Source organism: Poecilia reticulata, chromosome 2 (genome assembly GCF_904066995.2).
Source record: "Poecilia reticulata chromosome 2, P_reticulata-male-v2, whole genome shotgun sequence".
Lineage (NCBI taxonomy): Eukaryota > Metazoa > Chordata > Actinopteri > Cyprinodontiformes > Poeciliidae > Poecilia > Poecilia reticulata.
In genome coordinates this window covers 17992990-18016539 of record NC_088831.1, presented here as the reverse complement: position 1 = coordinate 18016539, position 23550 = coordinate 17992990, and the positions used below count along the sequence as shown (strand labels likewise).

The 23550-nt window shown below is 40.5% G+C and overlaps 1 protein-coding gene across 11 annotated transcripts in view; it reads left to right on the top strand.

Moving 5' to 3' along the window:
- The window catches only part of dgkh (diacylglycerol kinase, eta), a 65519-nt gene that overhangs the window by 6905 nt on the left and 35064 nt on the right, over positions 1-23550 (top strand). For 6 of the 11 annotated variants that reach the window (XM_081599003.1, XM_081599016.1, XM_081599010.1 and 3 more), the window contains 3 exons: positions 9770-9880; positions 11178-11336; positions 17081-17161. In XM_081599003.1, the coding sequence (XP_081455129.1) occupies positions 9770-9880; positions 11178-11336; positions 17081-17161 (351 nt within the window). Of the gene's footprint in view, positions 1-533; positions 717-9769; positions 9881-11011; positions 11033-11177; positions 11337-17080; positions 17162-19347; positions 20178-23550 lie in introns of those variants that run through there. The other 5 variants (XM_081599032.1, XM_081599008.1, XM_081599004.1 and 2 more) reach the window with 4 other exon arrangements.

Sequence of the window (23550 nt, the reverse complement as noted above, 5' to 3'; positions counted from 1 at the left end):
GAGCTTTAGGTATTTGGCCCTTATGACTGATGAATGGAAATCTGAAGTATAATTGTAAATCTGATTAATCTGGAGACTTCTGCGTGATTTTCGCCCATGCAGATGGAAAGATTTTCGTCTTTCCATCTCCTCGGTGCACGAAGCTGAAACATAATAACGGTAGGATGTGAGGGCACCCTTCATCATCCCCTCTACCAACTTGATACGTATGCAGCTGCCCATATGTGTGGTCTAGTTTCTCAAAGCAGATCTTAGACAGGGGAATTACCCTTCTCCTACTTTCTGGATTGTAATTTAACCATCAGTTCAGTGAAATTGTAGCAGGCCGTGGGAGTTAGGGGAGGAAGTGTACAGAGTAACAATTAGACAGAAACGAGAGGACAATACACCGAGAGAATCACAGGAGCGTGGTGGAACCAAGGAATTAACGAGGAGAGAATTTGAAACATTTCAGCGCTGGGTTCTGAAAGACCTGATTGTACTCCAGCTGGACTCAGCAATGATAAACCGTTTGCTAACAGACGCACGGCACAGCCTTGCTTTTAGGAATGACTGCTAAGATAGCGGGCTTCTCCCAGCAGGCTTCCGGCACAGACAGATGTGTAGCCGGTCGGCTTTATGGATGCAGTCGCAAGAAGTTTAATGTTAAAGGTCATGACCTGAAACTGCCAAACAGAGAAAGGCTTTCCGCTAGGAAGCCTGGAGCCGAGGTGCAGGTACGTGTTCACTGCTTTTCTGTGTGAATGAGTGCAGTTAGTGGATAAGAACCTGTGCAAATGTGATTACGTGTTTGTGCTGTACGATGTAAAATAATATTGTCTCTCTCGCTCAAAACGATCTTGCTGTGTTTCTTTGTTCATGCTACCTTCTACATCAAACTCTCTGCTCCGAGTAAAATAGTTCCTCCACACAGCCTGAACAAGAGCTGGGTGATGTGGACAACATTATGATCATATTGTTTTCTGGTTTCAAATTAAGATCTCAGTTTCGAAGATATCTGTTTCAGTACAAATTCAAAGAACAAATCAAAATAAAGTATAGTACATAGTATTCATTTTTAAAAATGGTTATAAACTAATTACTAAATGTTCTTAAGAATTGAAGGGCTTTATGGAATAGCAAGACAAAATCCCATTTGATTTCTTGTTTAAGGGGGTGATATGTATTTTATAAACACCTAGTGCCATCCGTTTTATAGCACAATCAAATATCTGTTACCTTCAGTTGTTATGAAAATGCTGCATAAATCAAAAAGAACATAAAGGGCATTTGACTTTGCAGCATAGCCATATCTGACACCTTGAAATTGGCCTCTGTCTCTTTAAAGCTGCAGTTTGTAACTTTTATAAAAATATATATTTTTTACATATTTGTTAAAACTGTCACCAGTATAATTTGAGACAGATAATTTGTGAGAGAATTGAGTTTCTCTGCCTCTTTTGTATTGTCTTACTGCTATCTGCAGAAATACTCCAATTCAACAACCAATCAGAGCCAGGAGGAGGGTCATACCACTAGGGATGGATACCTTTGACACTTCGATTCGGTTCCGATATCCAGTACCTGGGAATCACTGTCGGTACTCAAAAGTACTAATTTCCGGTACTTTTATGTGTTGTTTTTTAATAATAAACTTTTTTTTAATTTAGCATATTTATTTTTAAATACATCAAATTTAACAAATATGTCAAGACAACATCCAACTCTTGACGTTGTAATATCACAGCTGTTTGACAAATTTCTTGAAAGATAAAACTCTTCAGAGCATTTGCTGTTTTGCTAAGACTGTTTTGTCTTATTGCACAAATTAAAATCCAGCTCCACGTATTCCTATTTGTCATTTCCTCTCACCTGCATCGTGAATGTTGCTGTCGCCATCACCGAACGTATTAAACATTTGTTTGTCCATGTTGCTGGTTACAGATGAAGAGTTGTTAACAGATCCAGGCGTGCTAACGGAGGCTGATGCAGGAGTTGTAGGTCTGAGGTTGTCGAAGATCGTGCATTCTTCAGCCTTAAGGAAAATCTTGTGCTTAGCCGGGTGCTTTCACAAGCTAGAAAGATGCCAGAAAGGTGCTTTCTAGCACCTCGTACTTTGCGATGCAAATATTACAATGAGCATAATTTGAAAAGTGCAGCCAGACCTTTGAGCGTTTTCTACAGGCTCTGCTTACTTTGTCTACTGAACTAGCGGCTGCTGACTTCATTACGCTCTTGCGCGTGCTATGCTTTATTCAGAACAAGCATGGAAAATCCCCCACTCTTCCTCCATTTTGTCACAATGATGCGTTTAGGTACCAAAACATGGTACCGTTTGAATTTTTGTGAATAGGTACTTGGTATTACCGACAGAATTCGGTCAGTACTTATAAATGTATTTGAATTCGGTAGCTATCCCTACTTAGCACTGTCAGTTATGCTTATGTACGCACTGCTTAGTGTGTTAATGGCTTACCGTTAGAGGACAACTGTTTATGTCAGTGTAGAGGGGGTGCACTGCACTGTGCATGCCACCTAAAGAAAGAAAGCAATAATATATTATTGCACTATTTACAATCAGGCTAATAAAATTATTTACAACTCTCAGCCAGGGCCGATCGCCTCTGTTTGTCCAGTGCAACTCCAGCATGCAGCGTTGCAGATGGCAGGTGTTTTATTTCTAGTGCAGCGTCTCCCTACCTGCTGTTCAGCCTGTTGCACCTTTGATTTCTGATGGATTCGTTTTTCCACCTGCCTCGATGACTTCAGCTCTATGTTCATTTTCCATATGGTGCTTAGTTTCATATGAGATCAAGGTTAGGGTGAAAATCTGTAAGGCTGACCAAACACTGTGATACTTTTTGAAAAATAGTATCTATATTTAGAATTTAACTATTAGAGCAGACAAATTTCTGCTGTCAAAATGACTGCTAATTGTGATCAAAATAGTTAGAAATTATCATATTTCTCTTGCCCTTTGTATGATAAACATGAATTCTGATTCACCATAAACATTTACAATTTTAGACTAACCGTATAATTGTCTTACAAGGAAATCATTTAGATTTATAAGGAAATCATTTAGAGCTGAAATTACTGCTTTAATATTCCATGTAACGTAATGTCCAGCCACTGAAGTATGGGCCATCTTTTATAGGTCATTAATTCAGTTCACTGTTAAATTGGTAGCTTCAGTTATTTCACCACTTGGTGATAAACATTTGTAGTGCGCTGAGAACATGCTAGCTAAAACAGCAAGATAATGGCAGATAACAACGGCAACTGGTGACAGTCTAAAGTCTGGCTGGCTCTCTCCGCAGTCAGGTTTCATGCACATCCTCAGTGTTTACAAACAAATAATCTCTCCATACGCAGAATATGTTGCCTTTTTGGACTGGAGGTCAGCGTAAAGGAGGTTCAGGCTTAAAATGTCGTCACCTCTCAGGGCTTAGCGTAAAGAACATTTAACCTTTGTTTCTTCAGAGCACAAGTAAGCTCTGACTAGAGACAGGGGTGAGAAGTCAGGCATATTTCATCAGTCTAATTAGACTGAATCCTCTGTGAGGCTCAGAAAGGAAAAGCAATTGGTTTAGGACAGCAATCTGGGACAGAGGAGTTATCCCATTAGAAGGACGGATGGCTGATCCAGTTTGCTGCGGCTTAGCTTCATGAAAGGTCCACTCTTACAGTCAACAGTTAGCTTTCTGACTGGCTGCCTGTCTGGGTGTTATCAAAGGCAGGACATGGGCCCGCTCAGCTTTCCTATGAGGGAACTCCAGCGCCGCTCTTATCCAGCAGCAACAGCTGCTGGATTCATTTGAGCCGCCTGTGCTTTTGTCCATTGTGTAAGCGTGTGTGTGTTTGTGCTACTCGGAGGCCGTGTGTCACCCTGCCAGGAGCCAGGCACGGTGTGGGTGGAAGGTGCATGTTGCTCAGGTTACTGGTTTCTCCTCAACACAGGACTTGCTCTCTGTCTCGTAGTTTAGCAGAAGAGCAGAGCACAGAGGCGAGCAGCGGGCTATTTATAGATCACTTCTGGCCTACTTGGCAACAGGAAGGAGATGAAGACAAGGAGAGGAACTATGGAGGCCAAGGAGGAGCAAAATAGAAAATAGAACTGGAGCAAAGAATGGTGGGCCATGGAGAATCAAGACTCCAACTTGGGACTGTGGAAGTTCAAAGACTGTGGATGGAAATGTTGTTCATAAATATCAATCAGTCAATCAATTTTATTTGTCCACCACATTTCAGCAACAAGGCAGTTCAAAGTGTGTTACATCATAAAAACACAAGAATAAGAAGTTACGCAAACAACATACAATTGAGAAACCAGTGACAAACATTACATATTGATGAGTGCCATCATTAAAATCATCAATACACATAGAATATGTTGGTCAATATTCCAGTTATTTTTGCTCAAAAGCAACTCTAAGCAGAGGGGTCTAGGGGGTTAGCCTTAATTTAAAAGAACTGTTTCAGCTGTTTTAAAGTTTTCTGGAAGTTTAAATCCTCAGTATAAATATATATTGAGGTTTTCATGCAGCTCTGCTCAGTTTTGTTTCAGTCACATGTGACGTGCTCAGTACACTACCCAGTCATCAAGTATTAGATTGGTAGATTAGATGATCAAGTCATCAGTATTAAGAGTTCAAGGCAACTCCAGTCTATTCTTGTTTGGACAGCTTACAAAGCTATATGATTTCTACATCTATAGACCATATGCATTATTCTTTTGGTTTAATTAATGCTATTCCCCATGACTATCTGCAGTTAAGCTCCAAATTGTTCATATCCTTCAAATATTAAGTTTGAAAATAATTTCCATTCAACAAAGAAGTTTGTTTCCAATAGGAAATGAGACGGGCATCGCTCCAAAGTATTTATGTTGGAGTATAAAGACGCATGTTTCCTTAAAGTACAGTCACTGGAGGCACTCAGGTGGCCTCCAGTCCACTCATTGTGAGATGACCGGCACCAGTTGGCTGGACCTCTGTTGAATTAGGCCCGGTGTGAATATTTCTGCAGTCACTTGTTTTATGTTCATATTTGTATCTGCATGCCATTGTTTTTAAAAATCAGTTTTCACTTTGATGTTAAAGAGATTTGTTTTGCTTGTTTTGGGATAGGGAGAATTGACAAAAAATAAAAAGGAAGCCAAATCGTGTTGACTGTGATTTATTTGTAAAATCAATAAAAGGGTAGAACATACAAGGAGGTGAATACTTTTTATAGGCACTTGTAGGTTAATTGTTTATTCTATAGATGGCTAGATTCAGTAAAATCATTACACATTTGATACGATTTGATAGACAGGTACGACAGCAGCATATTTTATTTATTGTAACTTAACTAGGATGTGAGGATGTTCTCACATCCTTAAAAAGTCTTAAATTCATGTATCTAAAATCAAGGCCTTAAAATGTATTAAATCCTTTTAAAAAACCTTAGTCACAGATCTTAAATTTTGTCCCTGACAGGACTGTTTAATCTTGTTTCTCATGGACTTAACATAATCATTGCATTCTGTGACATGAGGCGGTTGTGGTTACCGGCTCAGTATTGGCAGATGCCCGTTTTAAACTGACTCGTCGCCGTCATTAACGGCGCCCTGCCTTGGAATTCCCTAAACTCCCGTTTACTCAGCTTAAGTAGCAGAAAGGGAAGACCCTGAAGGTACCTCATAAGCTCAGCTATTTGCTGGAAGTCTCGCAGGTCTATATGAGGACATGATTTCATCCGCTGGCTGCTACGGTCCCACTTTGAATGTAGAAGCAGGTCAGCTGCTCAAGCCTTATACGGCAGTCGGCTTTGAGGTATTTCACCTTAATCCATTGCAGAAATTCAGTCCTACAACTTACAGAAACAAACAGAGGGAATCAATGCAGGCACGGCTGGCTGTTTAGGAAAATCCTCTCCATCCTCTTCCTGTTCTGCTTTGTTTCGTTCTTTGCTCTTCATTCAAATCCAGAATGACAAACTAAAACAAAGTTCTTTCATCTCTTGCCCTTGTCTATTAAAATACCTCATCATCATGTGCTTTGGAAGCACATGATGATCTCCCATCTCGTCTGCACGGACGTACCTGTGTGAGTGTGTGTTCTGCTGTGGTGTTTAAGTTGACACAGCTGGTGGGCAGGATGTCAGGTTCAGACCTCTACGTCTGTTTGTAATTCTCCCCTAACAGAGCGCCCTTCCTTCGCTATAAACCCTTCGCTATAAATAGCCTCAGCGTGTGCATGTTTGTGTGCGACCCGCCTCTCCTCACCTCGCCTCGCTGCGCCCGTAGAGAATGATGTTCTTCGTGCTGAGCGTTTGCATCTGTGTGCGCTTGTGTGTGCTTAATCTGTGACGCGCCCACTGTTACGTGCCCTGCTTTATTTGCTGTTTACGTCCAGTGTGTGTATGCGTGCGTGCAAAAGTTGATGGTGGTCGTAATGATGATGGCTCTGTGTACTGTTCCACACGGGGATTGATTCGCTGTGACATGGACACCACTCGCGCCGCAGAGGACAGGAAACCCATGTTCTTTTATTGGAAATACCTCTTTCAAACACCTCTCTGTCGACCTTTGTTTTATTATCTCTGCCATCCCTCAACTTTATGTTCCTCCTGTAACATGTGTCAACACCATCAACGGGAAACATCACACTACAGCATTATGCTGAATTTCAGATTTCAGCGGCTTCTCTACAGCAAACAGGAAGAGAAGCAGGACTTATTAATAGGGATGCACCGGTCCACTTTTTTCACTTCCGATACCGATATCTGAGCTAATGGCTGATACCGATCCAATACAGAAAAACATTGTTGAATTGTCTTAAAACATTTTTTTTTTTTTTTTTACTCATTCATTTAGACCAGTGGTCCCCAACCCACCGGTACCGGTCCGTGGACCACTTGGTACCGGGCCGCGCAAGAATAGTGAAATATTTCCGTTTTATGTATTATTTGAGTCTGGAGGATCTTTTATTTTGAAAATCCTTTAACCGGATTCTCTTGGTTACTTGCGCGCCAACACTGAGGCCACAAGTAGCAAAATGAGTAAGAAACAGATCAGATGTCTTTGAAAAGTTTCTTTGCGAAGGGGAAAAGGCCCAGAGAAGAGACAGGAGAATGGATTTATCCCGGACCGGTAGGTGAGTCCCACATTACAAGCCTGCGCTGCGTAACATGCGGCGACCGGCTGCTAATGAGGCAATGAAGCTTCAAGCTGTTTCACCACGTAGAGACCAAGCAGGCTGTGGATATAAGCAACACTTCGGGTGTTATTGTCTCCCATCACTCCCAGATGGGACCGTCTCGTTGCAGAGAAACAAGCTGAGGGCCCCCGTTAGTCATCATCGTGAGTTAAAGTTTTCACGAAAGTAAAATGTTCGTTTTTGTGGCGCATCTGTATCTTATTCTGAAGGGATATGTAAACGTTACCATAGTGACCAGAGTCAGAGCGTTTGAGCTGCGGTCGAGAGGAGATGAGTAGAGCTTGTGAGTCTTAAGTCTGGTTTAGACGGAAAGATTTAAGAATTGTCTGCCGATTCTCCAAACCTCTGTGACCACAGAGCTGATGAAGTCCAACAGGTTCGATTGGTTCGTGTATCCAAGGCAGGAGCAACACGAACCGATTCCAGAGGATAATCCAGTAAAACCCCCAACATAGCGGGAATTTAGAATAACCAAACACGGATGACGATGTAGAAGCAATAGTGATAGTTTGTAGACTCATTTGAATAAAAGACATAACAAAAAGAAAAGGCGGTGGGTAAAAGACAACGGGAGCAGCCGCTCTATTTGCTGCACTATGATTTGGAGGTGAATATGTTTTTTCATAGTTAACATTTTTAACTGAATAAACATAATAATGACCTTTAGATTTAATAATAAACATTTCTAAATATCATCTCCGATATTCACCGGACTCAGTTGCGCGATATGTCAGCTGTTTGGGATTCCCCTCTGTTCTGACGTCACTGCGCTTTTTGATTGGCTACCTGTCACATTCAGCAGGTCGTATTCTCGTTCCCAGACAGGAAAAACCCCACACGTTGCGATAAAAACTCCAAGACAACCCAAATTGGGTATATTCAGGATTTAGCGGGAATTCCAAGTCTTGACCGGTCCGCGGTAATAAAAAGGTTGGGGACCACTGACTTAGACCATTTTGACCTTTGATTTAGCTATTCAAAAAGTCTAAACAATAAGTCCTCTACTTTGGTCAGAGCTACAAAAGCAACACATCTCTTGGAAATGAATTAGCTTGTTTTTATAAGATGTACAATACAGCTTCTACTTAGATGTCTAAGTAAATATAAAATTGCTTTTTTATTGATTAAGATGTGAAAATGTCAGAAGTTAGCAGCATGTTCACAAAAAACTATTACTTGATCAAAAAATTATATTCCATACCCTATTAGTTAGAGATGCACTTCTTTCACTTATGATACAGATATCAATATCTGAGGTTTAATATCGGCCGATACTGATCAGATACAGAAAAACATTACTGAATTGACATAAACCAATTTTTTGTTTTGTTTTTAAACACAGACATAAATGTACTGAATTAGAAATTTGTTGTATAACACTTAATTAATCCAATAACTTCAAAATCTTGGTCATGCACAAACAACACAACTTTAATTTGTTCAGTCAGTGCAATTAGGAGTACCCCAGGGAATGATAATAAATAAACTCAAACTGAGAAACAATAAGTCCTCTACTTTGGTCAAACATGCAAAAACTAAACTGCACCAAGCCTTGTTCAAAAGTGGTTCAACAGATGCAATTAGGAATTCTAAAAATAACGTAAAACAAATAATAAAGCATAACATCACTCAGAGCACAAAGTATAGGAATAGACTGAATAGATCTGCCCTTATGGATCGGGCACATCTAGAGTTCTTTTTCAAAATCAGAACCGATACAGATATTAACATTGTATCAGTGCATCACTAACTGTAAATAATTTACACCAGTTTTCAATGGTAAAGTGATGATTTTACAGCCCCAATTCTAATCAAGTTGAGACGTTGTGTGAAACATAAAAGCAGAATTTGACATTTGACATTTTTTGGCACATGTCCAAATGCAAAGAAAAAAAGTTAAATCAAAGATTCAACTGGTGGAGTCTCTACTTCTGTTTTTCTCCAGCTGAGGATGAGAAGTAGAACAAGTACTCTATAAATACAAACGGAGATGTCTGAAATAAATGAAACACCTTTAAAGCCGTCTTATTCATTAATCGCTGTGAGTATGACACGTCTCTTTTAGGGTTGTCAAACTGGCCTCCTCCAGTGTTTGTAATGTCTCTTAGCGTCGTTGTGTTTAAAAGCTGATACTTCCGGAGTTCATTCTTCATCTGAAAGCTGTTGCTGCCTTCTCTGGTTTTTTTTCCCTTCCATCTGTTCACTCCATCTTTGTTTATTACTCTCTCCTTGACCCATTGCTTCACTGACAGATGTGTGTTTAAATCTCTTTAGAGAAATGAGAGGTGTGTGTGTGTGTGAAATGGGTCTTTTTCTTCTCGCCTGTTCCTCTCCTCCCATGCGTAAAATTACAGCTCACACACAGAGCGCACACACACACACACACACGCACACACACACACACACACACCCACACACACACACACACACACACACACACACACACACACACACACACACACACAAAACAGCAGGCACTTTTTTATGTCGACAGATTCCCGGAAGGTGTTCCACATGTGAGAGTGAAGCTTTGTGTTGTTCTGTGATGGGCGGTGTCCATGAAACCGTTGTGTCTTTTCTCCCTGCAGACCAGCATAAAGGAAGGATTGTTGCTGAAACAGACGAGCTCCTTCCAGAGGTGGAAAAAGCGCTACTTCAAACTGAGAGGCCGAACTCTTTACTACGCCAAAGATGCCAAGGTAGCACTCACTCCTCTCCGTACACTGGAGAGCAGCAGTTTGTAATGCAGTCTAGTTTAGATGGGAAGACCAAACTACTTCTAAAGACCAGCCTCATTTCTGTCTTTTAACACCTCAAACGGTTCACTGCTGGGTTTGCAGACACTTTTCAGTTTGTTCAAACTTAGGGTGTCTTCACACCTGACAGTTCGGTCCAGTTGGTGTGATTTGGGACCAAAAATGCAACGTTTTACATTTTCAGTTGTGGTTCTGTTTCACACTGAACTGTGTGAAAGAAAAACCTGTTCCCCCGCTCCCTTGTGGTGGCGCTGCACCAAGAACCACTGAAGGAAACAACACGAAACCTCGGAAGAAGACTTCACGAAATGTAAACAAAAATAGAGCGGAGTCCGATTCCAGTGGTTGTAGGATTTCTCTTTGGTAAAAAAAACCCCCAAAAAAACACATGAGCCATTTCTCCTGCTAGCTCTACACTTGCGTGTTTGTTTTGGTTGTATTTACCCAGAATGCTCTCCCTATAGTGCGTTCCCTCCGTTTAGAGCAGGCTCAGGTTCGCTTGGCGTTCACATATGCATTCAGACCGCACCAGAGTTCACTTCCAACTGAACCCAGACCGAGGTTTTTAGACAGACCAGAGTTTGTTTTATTGGTCCACATGAGAGTTTCTTTGCACATTCTCACCTCCCCATAAGAACCGGCGTTTCTAGAAAAACCAAGTAGAGTTGGATTAAATCGGACTGAACAGGGCAGGTGTGTAGAGTTACTTCTTTCAGTCTGTCATAAAATCAAAAAGTGAGAATTTACAACCTGCCAACAGGGATGACCATTTCTATAAGGACTGTTCTGGTAGCCTAGCAACTGGAAGTATTATGAGTTAATTTAGGAGCATTTTGATGTGTGCTTGTTAGTTTTAGATGAAGCTGGATTGGCAGATCTCCTCTTGGTTTCTGTCATTTAAAATCAAACTAAGCTGGTTCTGCTGAATGTAAATTAACAGTAATTATATCAAAATTACAGTAATATCATTAGGCTTTGTCAAACTCAGTAGCTTTCTCTAATTGCTACAATTAGCATATCTGTGTATAGCATCAAGACATAAAAATTTCATGTGAATCTGTAAATTAAGTGCATCCTAAGCTTTGTGTCATGCAGGTAAGAGACCAGCGACCCACTTGAACCAAAAACAACTTCTCTATTCACTTTGAACAACTCTTTCCTTTTCTGCTTTTTAACCTAACTCTCATGGAATGAAACACGTGTGTGTTTGTTTGTGTGTGTGTGTTTGCACGTGGACTAGTCTGGCAGCGCCTTGGCGCGGTGGCAGGAGCGGGCGCTGCGCAGGGTGTCCAGGAGCCGCGTGTGCTGGCGAGTCATGTCCGTGTGCTGGACGGGCGCGCGGCGCTCCCCCCCACCCCTTGGTGCCAGTGGATCTGAGGAGGGCCTAGTGAGAATTCGGGTCAGAACGGTTAAGCCACGGGGCCAGACCCACAATATGCAGTAGTGCTGCATTCATGTCATAAGGTTGCAGAAGCCTTCAGTGCTCCTTAAGTAACAGAATAAGCCCTTATGGTTTTTCTGGATGACATGAATGCGCTGTATGTTAACATATAAGTCAAGATTTGGCTCCAAAGGGGTTTAGAGACTGTAAATCTTGAATAAGAGAATAGCATGACTTTCTGTGACAGTAAAGAGGGAGACCAAATCGAGACTACTGAGAAGACGGTAGCTGCATTTACATTACAGATGTGCGCAAAACTTTGTCGATATTTGACTAATGTCAAAAGTCACAATTTCACAATTGTTTCCATTAAATAAGAATCGTATGTAAAATCACACGAATAAGTTTTGTTCACTTAAGTCATTAAAAAACATGTCACGCCTTCATTCTCCTCCCACTACCTGTCGTCGTCTTTGTTGTTTCCACCAGTAGTAACATACGGTGTCTGATCATGTGACTCATGTGATGCGGAAAAAGTGTTTCTATTGCAATTTTGCGACATACACAAATTCTGATGCAGCCGAAGAATAAAAAACATCAAAACAGCACAAAAACTTTTTAAAAAATTGGCTTGTTTTCATTAGACAAATTTATTTTCGTACTTCCAAATTGCGCAGTTATATGGTCAACGCAGTTAGTGGAGGACAAATTCTAATGGAAGCTGATCTACATCCTAAATCAATATGAAATGAGAATAAAATAATTCATTTGAAACGGGTACAAAATTATGAGTTTAACTCTGTGGCCTTGTATCATTTCTTTTTTAGAAATGAAAAAAAAATGTAATTTCACAAATTGCTCAATTTAAATGCAAGCTGCTTGTGCGAGGCAGCTTGGAAACAGTGTCAAAATGAAGATTAAAAACGAATAAATGAAATAATTTATTGTCTCATTTATGACAATAAATGATTTATTGTTGTTAGACTGACAATAATTTATTGTCAGTCTAACAATAATTGATCAAATGTCAGTAATCAGCAAAAAAGACTAAAAAACGAACATCCTTACTCTGCTTCTTCCCATCTTTTGTTCATTTCTTTCCAAACCCCATTGTCAATAAGTAAAAACAACATTTCCAAACGCCACAATCACACACAGCTGGGTGTCAGCAGGTGTAAGGAGCTCTTCCTTGAGAGAGTGGCTGTTTGTTACACTATCGATTTTATGTTTGATCCAAGACACAAAAATAGGAACAAACAACAGTATAATTGAGGCACAGCAAGCCACCTTCAGATGGGAACTGGGAACAAAATTAGAGATGATGTGCAAACTGGAAAAGCTGCCAGTCCAGAAACAAAACCACCTGGAATCAAAAATATGTATGAAAGGAACATTTTATTTAAATTTGAAAGGTTATAAAATGTAAAAAAAAAAAAAAAAAAGTAATAAAAACTATGAAACAGGCTTTCAGTTTGATTTGAGTGACTTTAAAAAAAAAGAAAATTTTTTAGTTTTAATTATCTGTGAAGATCAAACAAAAGTGCCAGAGAGCAGCTGAAGGTCAAATGAAAAAGCATGTCAGTAATCTGTTCATTCATTATTCCTTTGGAATGTAGAAATCATCAACCATCACTGTTAGCCTCATTTGGCTTCTCAGTAGTCTTTGTTTTTTTGGACCCATGTTGCTGCACAGTTTCTCTGTTCCCTGAAAAGTTTTTGGGTTTTCTGAAAAGCTACAAAAATCCACCTTTTTGTTCATTTTACTGATTTCCAGAAGTTATTTTTATTCTTCTTACCGACCAACTTTGTAATACCGAGAAAGCAAAAGTTGATCACAATCATTTATGTGCTTGTGCCCAGCTTGTGTTACCGACATGTTTTACACAGCGGAGCACCTTGAAGCTGTGTTGCTCATTAAGAAAGCTCTAAGCCAACAATGTAGGCAGAGGCCTGACTGAGGCTGAAGACGAGGGTGATGACAAGGAATCATGAAAGAAGCTCCTCGGTAATCCAAGGAAGGTTTGATTGCTGTGATGCCAGTAACAATTTTTCCATAGGTTATTAAGAAAGTTTTAAACACTCAGGCTTTTAGAAAATCATTTAATTGCATCGGAAACTCCTGATCTAAACTAAAACACTAAAAACACCAAATATTAACAAGTATTTTTATCTAGTTTCGGTACAAATATCTTACACTTGAATTAAGACAAGTAACTCTAGCAAGTTAAAGGAACTTGTTTTCAGTCAATAATTCCTTCATATTGATCAAAAGTACTACTTGTAATGGCAGATTATTTTACTTAAATCAATGGAAAATGTTTGGTTATAAGTGAAATAATCTGCAAATGGAACTACTACTTTTCCATCAATATTAAGGAATTCCTGACTTAAAACAAACTCCTACATCTTGCTGAAAAGTTGCTTGTAAGTTAGATTTGTCTACTAATATGTACTAATATATTTGCATCGGAAATCAAACAATGGTTAGTCAAATTTTATAGTTTTGCAGTGTACCACATGAACCCTGACTAGTATATCTATCTATCTATCTATCTATCTATCTATCTATCTATCTATCTATCTATCTATCTATCTATCTATCTATCTATCTATCTATCTATCTATCTATCTATCTATCTATCTATCTATCTATCTATCTATCTATCTATCTATCTATCTATCTCTATCTCTCTCTCCATATATATATATATATATATATATATATATATATATATATATATATATATATATATATATATATATATATATATATATATAAACTTTTTCTTTTTTTTTTTTTTTACAAAATGGGGAGGTATGTTTACTGCTGGGTTATTTTAAAAATTTAGCCAATGAGAAAGTGTGACTAAAAAAATGTAGTTTTCATGTGTTCTAAAAATGTATGAGCAAAACCAGTTGGTCAGTGAAGACAAAAAAAATGCTAGCTTTGAAAATTTGAGAGAATACAGATTTTGTTTGTCTTACTGCATTTCAGAAAACTTCCAAACTTTCCTGTAGAAAGACTAATTTGAACTTAAATGTGAAAGAAAGCAAAGTCTTGTGCCTGAGCTGGTTCTGTCCTTCTGTATAGCTGTAGTTAGTGTCCACTGTCCAACACGTCCATCCTCTTAGTGTCTTTAAGATGGCCTGGCTGGCTGTGCTGCCGTACAGAGGAACGCTAACCTCCTCACTGATCCTCAGTGAGGCTTCATCTCAGCAGCCTTCAGCTCGTCCTCCTCTCCTTCATCAGCTGTCACTGACTTAGACACAAAATCAGCTTCAGAGCAAAGGAACACATCCAACACGGAAAATAACCATGACAACAAAGAACCTATCTATTCATCCATCAGTCCGTCCGTCCGAGTTAGTGACTGTACCTCAGTGGTTCTACAGTCCATTCCAGAAGGCCGGTATCCAGGTTTTGTCCCCTGCAGAATGAAAGTTGTGAAAGCTGATCCCAGGATGAAGAAAAGGAGGCTAGCTCTGATTGCTGACATGCTGCCACTGTGGAATTATGGGTAACACGGGGTCTGAATGTCTGCATCTGTCCACCCATCTTTCAGCTTTTACCATGGCTTTACACACATTCATACACGCACACATATATAAGTGTGTGATATTGTGAGTAGTGCTGGTGGTGTGACGGTGAAAACATTGACAGAAAAATACAGAACAAGAAACAATAACATGTCGCTACCATGCAGCCACCATCCACGCTCACAGTCATCCCAGCATCTGCTACGAACACACTTGTAGCTGTATGTGGAAATGCTGGCACGCGCGCGCGCACACACACACACACACACACACACACACACACACACACACACACACACACACACACACACACACACACGCACGCGCACACACACACGCACACACAGAGTAAGTGTTGGCTGGGATCCCTCCCTCTCCAGCCAGGCCTGGGGAGAGTGTTGTTGACTGGGCATTCCCTCTGACAGCTGTAGCAGCTCACTCCTCACACACACACACACACGCGCGCGCACACACACACACACACGCACGCACGCACGCACGCACACAGAGTCAGAGGGCATTCCTTTGACGGCACCGGGTTTTGGCCCACAGCCGTTTCGGCTCAGTGGCGTGCCTTACACATCACAGCACAGTTAGCATATCATGTTCTTGTTTGTAGTCGCCGGCTCTCCTCCATGCCTGACTCCAGCTCCAGCTCCTCCAACACCCAAATTTTAACAACACACAGCCGCATCCACCGCTATCATCTTCAGGCCATCCTCATACAGGGAAAGAGGCGAAACAACATAGAAGGGAGCTCAAGCTCTAGCTCCTCAAAAGGTGTTGATTTGTGGAGAGCATTGCTGCAGCTAACAAGCTAAGATGTTCTCACTTATTGTAAACTTTTATGCTAGGTGTTTGTTTCAGGTTGTGACCTGCCATGGTCTGATTTGTTAAGAACCCCTTCGATGTGAAGGTGTATTACTGTAAAAAGCATTGATATCAAGCACTTCTTGAGACTCTTTGTTTTTTCTGTTAGCTAGCTAATAATAATTTCTGCTTTCTGAATGCAAAGACACTAATATTTAGTTCTCAAAGCTTGTAAAAAATACTAACTATCTGAATTATTCCTTTAAGCCAGGGGTGTCCAAAGATGCCAATTAAAGAATGGTACAAATATTTCTTATCGGGGCAAAATTACAAGTAAAATAGACATTTTACAATAGCAAATATCGACTACAGCACAAAGTCATCAGTAACCAGGCTTTTTGTGTCCTGCAGGCTTGGATGCCCCCCGATCTGCTTTTAATGAATTTATTCAGCTTGGCTTTTCAATTAAAGTGACATAAATATTGTTTGTGTTGCTCAGAATTGATGAAAAAAGCTCTCGTATTTTTAGTTCATCCTGAGCTTTAAAATTCCTTTAAAAATTCACAAAGTGGACCCGTTTCCTTTAAAGGGGCGAGCCTTCAAAACCCGCTTTTATGTTTTGGATCTACAATCATTTACATTCCTTTCCAGCAAAAATTGTGACTATACTAATTTAATGAAAGTTTTACAGCTTTGTTTATTGTTGAGCAGGTAAAATATTCACTGTAATTGTTTTTCCTTTTTCCCCCTCTTTTCTCCCCCAGACCCCTTATTTTTTGACCCATCAGTCCTTTGGACAATTTTGGCCCACAGGGGTGTGTTAAGGACTACCTACCTCTGTGTCACATTTACAAATACTTCATATAGTTTAAGAGACAGTGACAGTAGGGAAGCTTAATCCTGCTAGTGGGTGGTTAATAATAAGCTGCGTCCTGATTCAGTTTGACAATATCATAACAGATGGCGTCAATTAATGATATGTGGCCATAACCCAACCCCTTCTATGAGATTAGATTTGATCACGGAGGACTCCATGTAGTCCAGAATGTGTAATATAATACCCAAACCGGTTCACTTAGTGTTGTTTATGGCTTATCTTTTTGCATTTGTTGAAATTAATGAAACAAGCTGAACTATTGCAATAATACTCAGCTTATGCTGGCTTAGAAAAGTGTTTGAAGACAGTGAGAAATGCTTTTAAGATTTTTTTTGTATTGTCCAGAAAGTCCTTAATATTTGACATATATCAGTTTACGTTTTATACTAAGAAGTTTCCTTTTAAGCTTTGCATCACATTTGTCCTCATGCCACAGTTCACAATAGGCTCAGCTTAACCTGATGTGTTGTACATAGTTGTAAAAGAGCTTATTTTTTCATTCTCATCTCTCTCCTCCCTCTCCCTCTCTTCGCTGCAGTCCCTTATCTTCGATGAGGTGGATCTATCAGATGCCAGTGTTGCAGAGTCCAGCACAAAGAATGTCAACAACAGCTTCACGGTGAGTGCTTCTTGCTGTCTTTATGCACACGTGCAGAGTTACAGTGGAGATGAAGACAGTCACAACCAACTGTTCTGCATTTTTCTCGCATTTTGAAGGTTTTGGTGGGCTTACAGTGCAGTCTGGGGGGGAAACGGGAATAGAAACTGTGCCCAACGCCAGTTTTAGACTCTTCCCGGTCTAAAACCTCTTTGGTTTTTCATAGCGTCTCATTTTTTAGACCAGTTCTAGTTTCGATATTAGTCTAATCTGCAGACACCATTTTTGGTTAAAACAATAAGTAACAGCAGAAACACTTCCAGGTAATGAAACACAGCAGTAAAACATTCTGGTGTCAAGGCGGGAACAACGTTTCTTGTTTTTGAAAAAAAAAAAAAGTAGAATCTCCATATTTTTGTTTTCCCAAATACAGAAAAAGGCTTTAACAAATCACAAAGTTATTTGTCAGTGCTCTCTCACTGGTGATCTTTTGAGAGAGTCTGGTAAAAAATAAATTCCGTTTATTCCCCCACTCAACTCCTGCAGACTAGCAGCAGCAGCCACTAGCAAACACCTGGTGGAAATGGAAATATGCTGAGCTCATTATCGCTCGTTAAGGTGCTACTCCATGAAACGCTGTAAAGTGTCGGAAAGAGCAGAAGCTCTTAAAGGAACACAGACCCAATTTCAAGGCATTAAATTGCAAAGTCAAGTTTCTTTTCAGTCATGTTTGACATATACAATTTAATTGTTGCAAAAACAGAAGAGCACACATTTGAACACTTCACAGAACTAACAAAGCACATCTTCATGTTATAAACCTTCATTAAAAAAATGTGTAAATGTAAAAAAAAGAAGCAACTTTAATGTATTTCAGATCCCATGTGTGATCAAACTCAGCTCATTTTTCTCTCAGTCTCACAAAGCAAACATTGGTTTCCGAATACGTAGAAATTTGTTTTTGCTATCACCATCCCAAAGAGAAGAGATTATTTCTTATATCTAGATAGTCAGAGAGGGAGATTAGGATAACACACATTTGAAAAACTTTTCTGAAAAACATTGAAGATTATACATCCAGTATGATTGAATTTTATTTAGTCACTGTTAACGTGCTACCGCATGCGATTAACCTAAAAATGTTTAACGTGTCAATATTACATAATGCAGTTTAAACCAGTTTTAACCTGAGAGCCTCTATCCTGCGGAGGGCTACCTCAGTCACAGCAGTGTGATCTTGGACTGCGGTCAGCAATGCAGAGTTGCAAACGCGAGCAGAAAATTTCACTTAAAAAAAAACGGTTATATGTAGCCTACTTTTTGCAACTTATCCTTCCACTGAAGCACAATCGGTTTATGACTAACATTTCTAAAGTACCTTTGAAACAGAATAACTTCCTTTAAGCTGTCCTGAATATAAAAATTTCAAAGATCTTTGGTTTGAGGCAGTAAAAGATTTGCTGTAACAACATTCTTAGGACAGCGTGCATTCTTACAGTTCAAGCTTGCAAAGTTTATCTTGTCGATTAATCGCAGCGCTAGAGTGTGATTAATCTGATTACATTGTTTTCATCGGTTGACAGCACTAACTTTATTATAAAACCAAAAGGAATGGGCCAGATTTCCTGTCAACGATTACACGAATAGAAAACATCAGGACAGAGTTTATGTAACGTTTCCTGAGAAAAACAAAGTTGTTGGATCGTTTTAAATTGCATGAGGTTACGTCTGGCATTTGCATAACATTTATGAATATTTCTTAAATGTTCTCCCCATATTTCATCACTCAGTTCTATGTGAAGCTCATCAGCCCAGGATTGTTTGTAACTAGCGCTGTTACAAACTATTCGGTAGAGAGAAGAGACAGCAATGAGTGGCCCGGTTAAAGTTGATCACCTCTTCCAATGTTTTAGAAAATATACAACATTTTTATAAGACCTGAAAGTTATATAGTCGCTCAGTTGTGCTATGAAATGGTACCATGTGTCTGGAAAACACATAATACCGCCCCTTTAGCGTTGGCATAATTTACCATCAGATGTCGTCAGTCTTTATTCCAACAGAATGCTCTCTCTCTCTCTCTCAGCCTCTCTACGCCTTGAGGTGGGGTTTTATCAGGCCGCCGCAAAGGAAAACGGGCTTTGCTTGACATTTTGTTACATTTCCCATTATAACTTCATCACACGCTTCTCACCAAGACATTTCCTCTGGAGGGAAACAAAGCCATGTGAGTTGTTGCTCATTTTGCGTGTAGGAGGAACTTGAGAATTATGAGCAAGAAGAAAAAAGAAAAGAAAAAAAGGATAAAAGCAGAAAGTGAAAGAGTTTGTGGTGCCCTCTGCTTTCTATAAATGACTCTTCCTCCCCAGGGATGTTGCTATAAAAAGAACCGAGGAGGAGGAGGAGGAAGGCTTGGGAGCGTTGCCCCAAGGGGAGCGTGCAGCTATTTTTAGCGTTGCCTTGAAACGCTCCGCTGAGTGCCTACGTGTGCCTGCTGCATGCGTGTTACGATGGGGATCACGCACAGGAATGGCAGGATGTTGATGGTCAGTTCAATAGAAAGAAAATCCACGGACGATTTAATATTGTTGATGGAACAGAGCCAGAACTGAAAGTCACGGTTTGGCAAACGTTGAGTAAATGCCGCAAAATAGTAGCTAAGGTGATCAGAACGAAAAGAGAAGGAAGTGATGGAGAGAGAGAATGAACAAAAAAAAAAAATGCAAGAATGTCGAGAGATGAAAGCGCCTACTGGACGTGTTATTGGTGCAAAGGCAAACACTCCGAAAGGGAGAGCAGCGAAGGAAATCCTGGAGTGATGTCACTTTGCCACTGACTGCATTCGTACACATGCTCCCGAGGGGAAAGGAGAGTGTGTGCGTGTGTGTCTGTGTAACGTGGGGGGGGTGGCGTTAGAGAAAGGAGTCTCGAGCCAGATCGCGGCAGGAGTGAGCGGCAAGAAAAGGGAGAGGAAGGGGACCGATGAAGAGGAAGAGGAAGGGAAAGGCAGATGGAAGAGGAGGAATGATGCAGAAAGGTAACGTTGCCAGATCTGTTGTTCACCTGCAGCTGTTTTTTACATTTTTTTAATTTTTATTTAATTTTTTTTAATGCGTGCCGACCGACCAGGGGAACACCAGGCTTCACTGTTCATAGCAGAGACACGGCTGCCTTCTGTGTTGCTCTGCGCCGTCGGCAGGATGACTGACGTTCTGGCGTTCTCTGCGCTGCTGCTTGGTAGAATTCATTGAGTCATGTCTGTGCAGAGACGCTTCACGCTTCATGCTCATCCACGCGCGTGTGTGTGTGCGTGTGTGTGTGTGTGTGCGTGTGTGGGTGTGTGTTCGTGTGTGTGTGTGTGCGTGTGTGTGTGTGTGTGCGCGTGTGTGTGTGTGTGTGTGTGTGTGTGTGTTTGTGTGTGTGTGTGTGTGTGTGTGTGTGTGTGTGTGGTGCAGAAGTCTCCTCAGGGCAGAGGAAGGACATTCTGGATGTGCAAACAACATCAGGAAACCTTATTATACGAGTTACAGAGACACGAATCATTCTACTCTCACCTATTAAAGCTTCCACCTGCAACCGTTTTTATGTCACTAAACAAACACAGTAATAGTAATAAAGTACTAACATGAATAATGTAATGCGTTGAGAAAATGATTTATTTGTTGTTAGATATTTAGGGTGAAGCCTCTGAACAAAATGTTCCATCTGGACGAGTCCCGACATGACTTGAAGTAGTCTTCCCTGTAAACGCGGCTGCTGGTTTCTCTGTTTCATGTTGTAGATTTTGAGCTACAACATTGATGCATGGATTAAAGCAGCTACAGCCTGTGTATGAGTGTATGCGTGGGTGTGTGTGTGTGTGTGTGTGTGTGTGTGTGTGTGTGCGTGTGTGTGTGTGTGTATTGATGAGGCTGTTGTAGCACCTTGAGCTCCACGTGAGGGAGCAGCACTCAGTCCAGCCCAAACACCGAAGTGGTCAGAGTGTGGGCAGGAAAGCCCGCCTCTCGACTTCCAAGTCGGCTCCCTCGTCGCCCCGTCAACCCCTTTGTGAATTTACAGGGAAATTCACAACAAAGCGCTCTGCTTTCCTCTGTGTATTCCAGTTGCTGTTTGGTATAAAATAACAGTTCTTTTTAGGGAGCTGTGATCATCTACTGCATTCAACTTTAGTATCTTTACAAGAACCTAATAAAGATTTTGAGTAATCGTTAAAGGCTCACATGGGTGCTCTGTTGAAGAGGCAGGTGTCATTTGTTGTCTCTATTTGGGTGGGTGATACAGATTTCAGGTTTTATCACAATGTTTTGTGACTATAAGAGCTATTTGTTTCTTCTTTTTTAGCTAACTGTATGTTTGCGATTGAATCACAGCAGTTATAGCCCCACAAACACAAACACTGCACTTGAAAAACATCCACATGAGTAACACGCTTCTCATTGACACCAGTCACATGAAGAAGTGTGAAGCTGCTCACAGTAGCTGCATTTAATCTTATTTTCAAATTTATTGATACCTCTCATTGAACAAACAGTTGAGAAAATAGATAAAAATTAACAATGCGGACAGTTTTTTTGGGGGGGGTTAAGCGACATTAATTGTAATTTATTTCGGGATGTTATGGAAATCCATGCCATATAGACACAGCTGATATAACTCAACTGTTTTTTACAAATATTAGTAAAAACACGCTGAACTGAAAGTGTTCTTTTTCACAGCAGCTTCTCTCATTAGATTCCTGAGCTGCTAAGTTAGCCTCATTTTGGTGCCACTTGTTCCTGCACAATGCACACTCGTCTGACCCATTCATCTCTGAAGGTCACTCGTCGAGACTCCTTTTCTACACTTGAGGGATGGCTGGCACCATTTCTTTTTTCAAAATAGCCATTCCCAGTTTCCCCTGGCAACCAGACTTATCACCGCTCCGTTCCACACGTCGGACACACCAGAAAAGAAACACGCAAACAGGAATGCGTGCCGTGCACACTAACATTCCTGGTTACTGTTCAGAAGTGAGGATGCATTGTGATGACCGAGAAACAAAAGAACGACTTCTCTGAGGAGCAACAGAGACAAACAAGGGGGAAAGGCGGGCGGAACGGCGCAGCCTCTTGTGCATTGTAGCCGACTGAATGCCTACATTTTCTGCTAACATGCACAGACACTGAGCTGCGTGAATGGAGCGTCGCTGTCAGTAATTCATGAGTCGTCGTCTCCACTTAACAACGGAGGAAGAAGGCTAATATAATTAGTTTTGTTACCAAATGAGGGGGAGGGATGACAAAAACACGCCTGGTGCTTAAAGACCTTGTTTTGTTTTGAGAGGTTTTTAAGACTTTCCTTTCAGCTCTCAGGTAGATCAGATGCCACTGAAAAGTTGGTTAGCAGAAGAACGACAGCAACCAATAAATTTGATGAGTCTAATTTCAAAAACACTCTTATCTTCAAAAAGTCTTTGTCAGTGGTGACGCTGTGGGCAGGAAGGTTCTCCAGTAGCAGTCACAAATCTGAACAAGCCTCTGACTGGAGATTGTTGCTGCGTGTCCGCTGACATGCAGCAAAGACGATATTACACGCTGACAAAAGGAGAAAGAAGAATCAAGTTTTAAAAGATTGTGTTCATTGGGCTCAAGAGATTGAATGAAGTTTGAAAACTTAGTAAGTTAACTGGGATAAATTGAATTGAATTACTTATGACATTTAAGTTGGATCACCTATTTTCTTTTTTCAGCGTGTCCTGGATGACACTGTCAGTTGTTGGCGCCGCTAATCCACCTCATTTGCTTTTGCCGCTCCTCTTTAAATCTCTTATATCATTTAAAATATATCAGCTGCTTAAGATGGTTTGAAATGTTAACTATGTGATTTTTTTGTCTTTGTTTGAAAATAGTAGTAGCTCTGACGCTCACATATAGTGATGTCACATTTGTTTCCTGTATTTAAAAAACTGACTTGACCTCTGACCGCATTGATAAACATGTTTCTTTGAACCGACTTTAGAAAATTACTCTAATTTTGATTTCAGAATTATAGCTCGAGTAAAACTAATACAATTTGCTACAAAATAGAGTAGGTTTTGTAGGTGTTTTTTTTTCAGTGTAGAAACATATTTTGAAGTTCTGTAGAAGAAATCTGAATTATTTTTGGGAGGAAAAAAAGCAGATAGTGTAAATCAGCCGTATGACTGATTGGTGTGTCTACGTTTGTGTCAGTAGGGAACTTTTACAAACACAGTCACAGTGCAACCAGAAGGTAAAAACTCTGAGGATCACAAGAATTTTAATCCTTACTCTCCAATAAACTGTGGCTCTCACTAGGCAACCGGCCTGCAGGCCCAAAGTGGAGGAAGATGTCATAAACGCCGCGTCACACAGGGGAGTTTTATGTAACCCAGCTCTGCCATATGTGCGTTC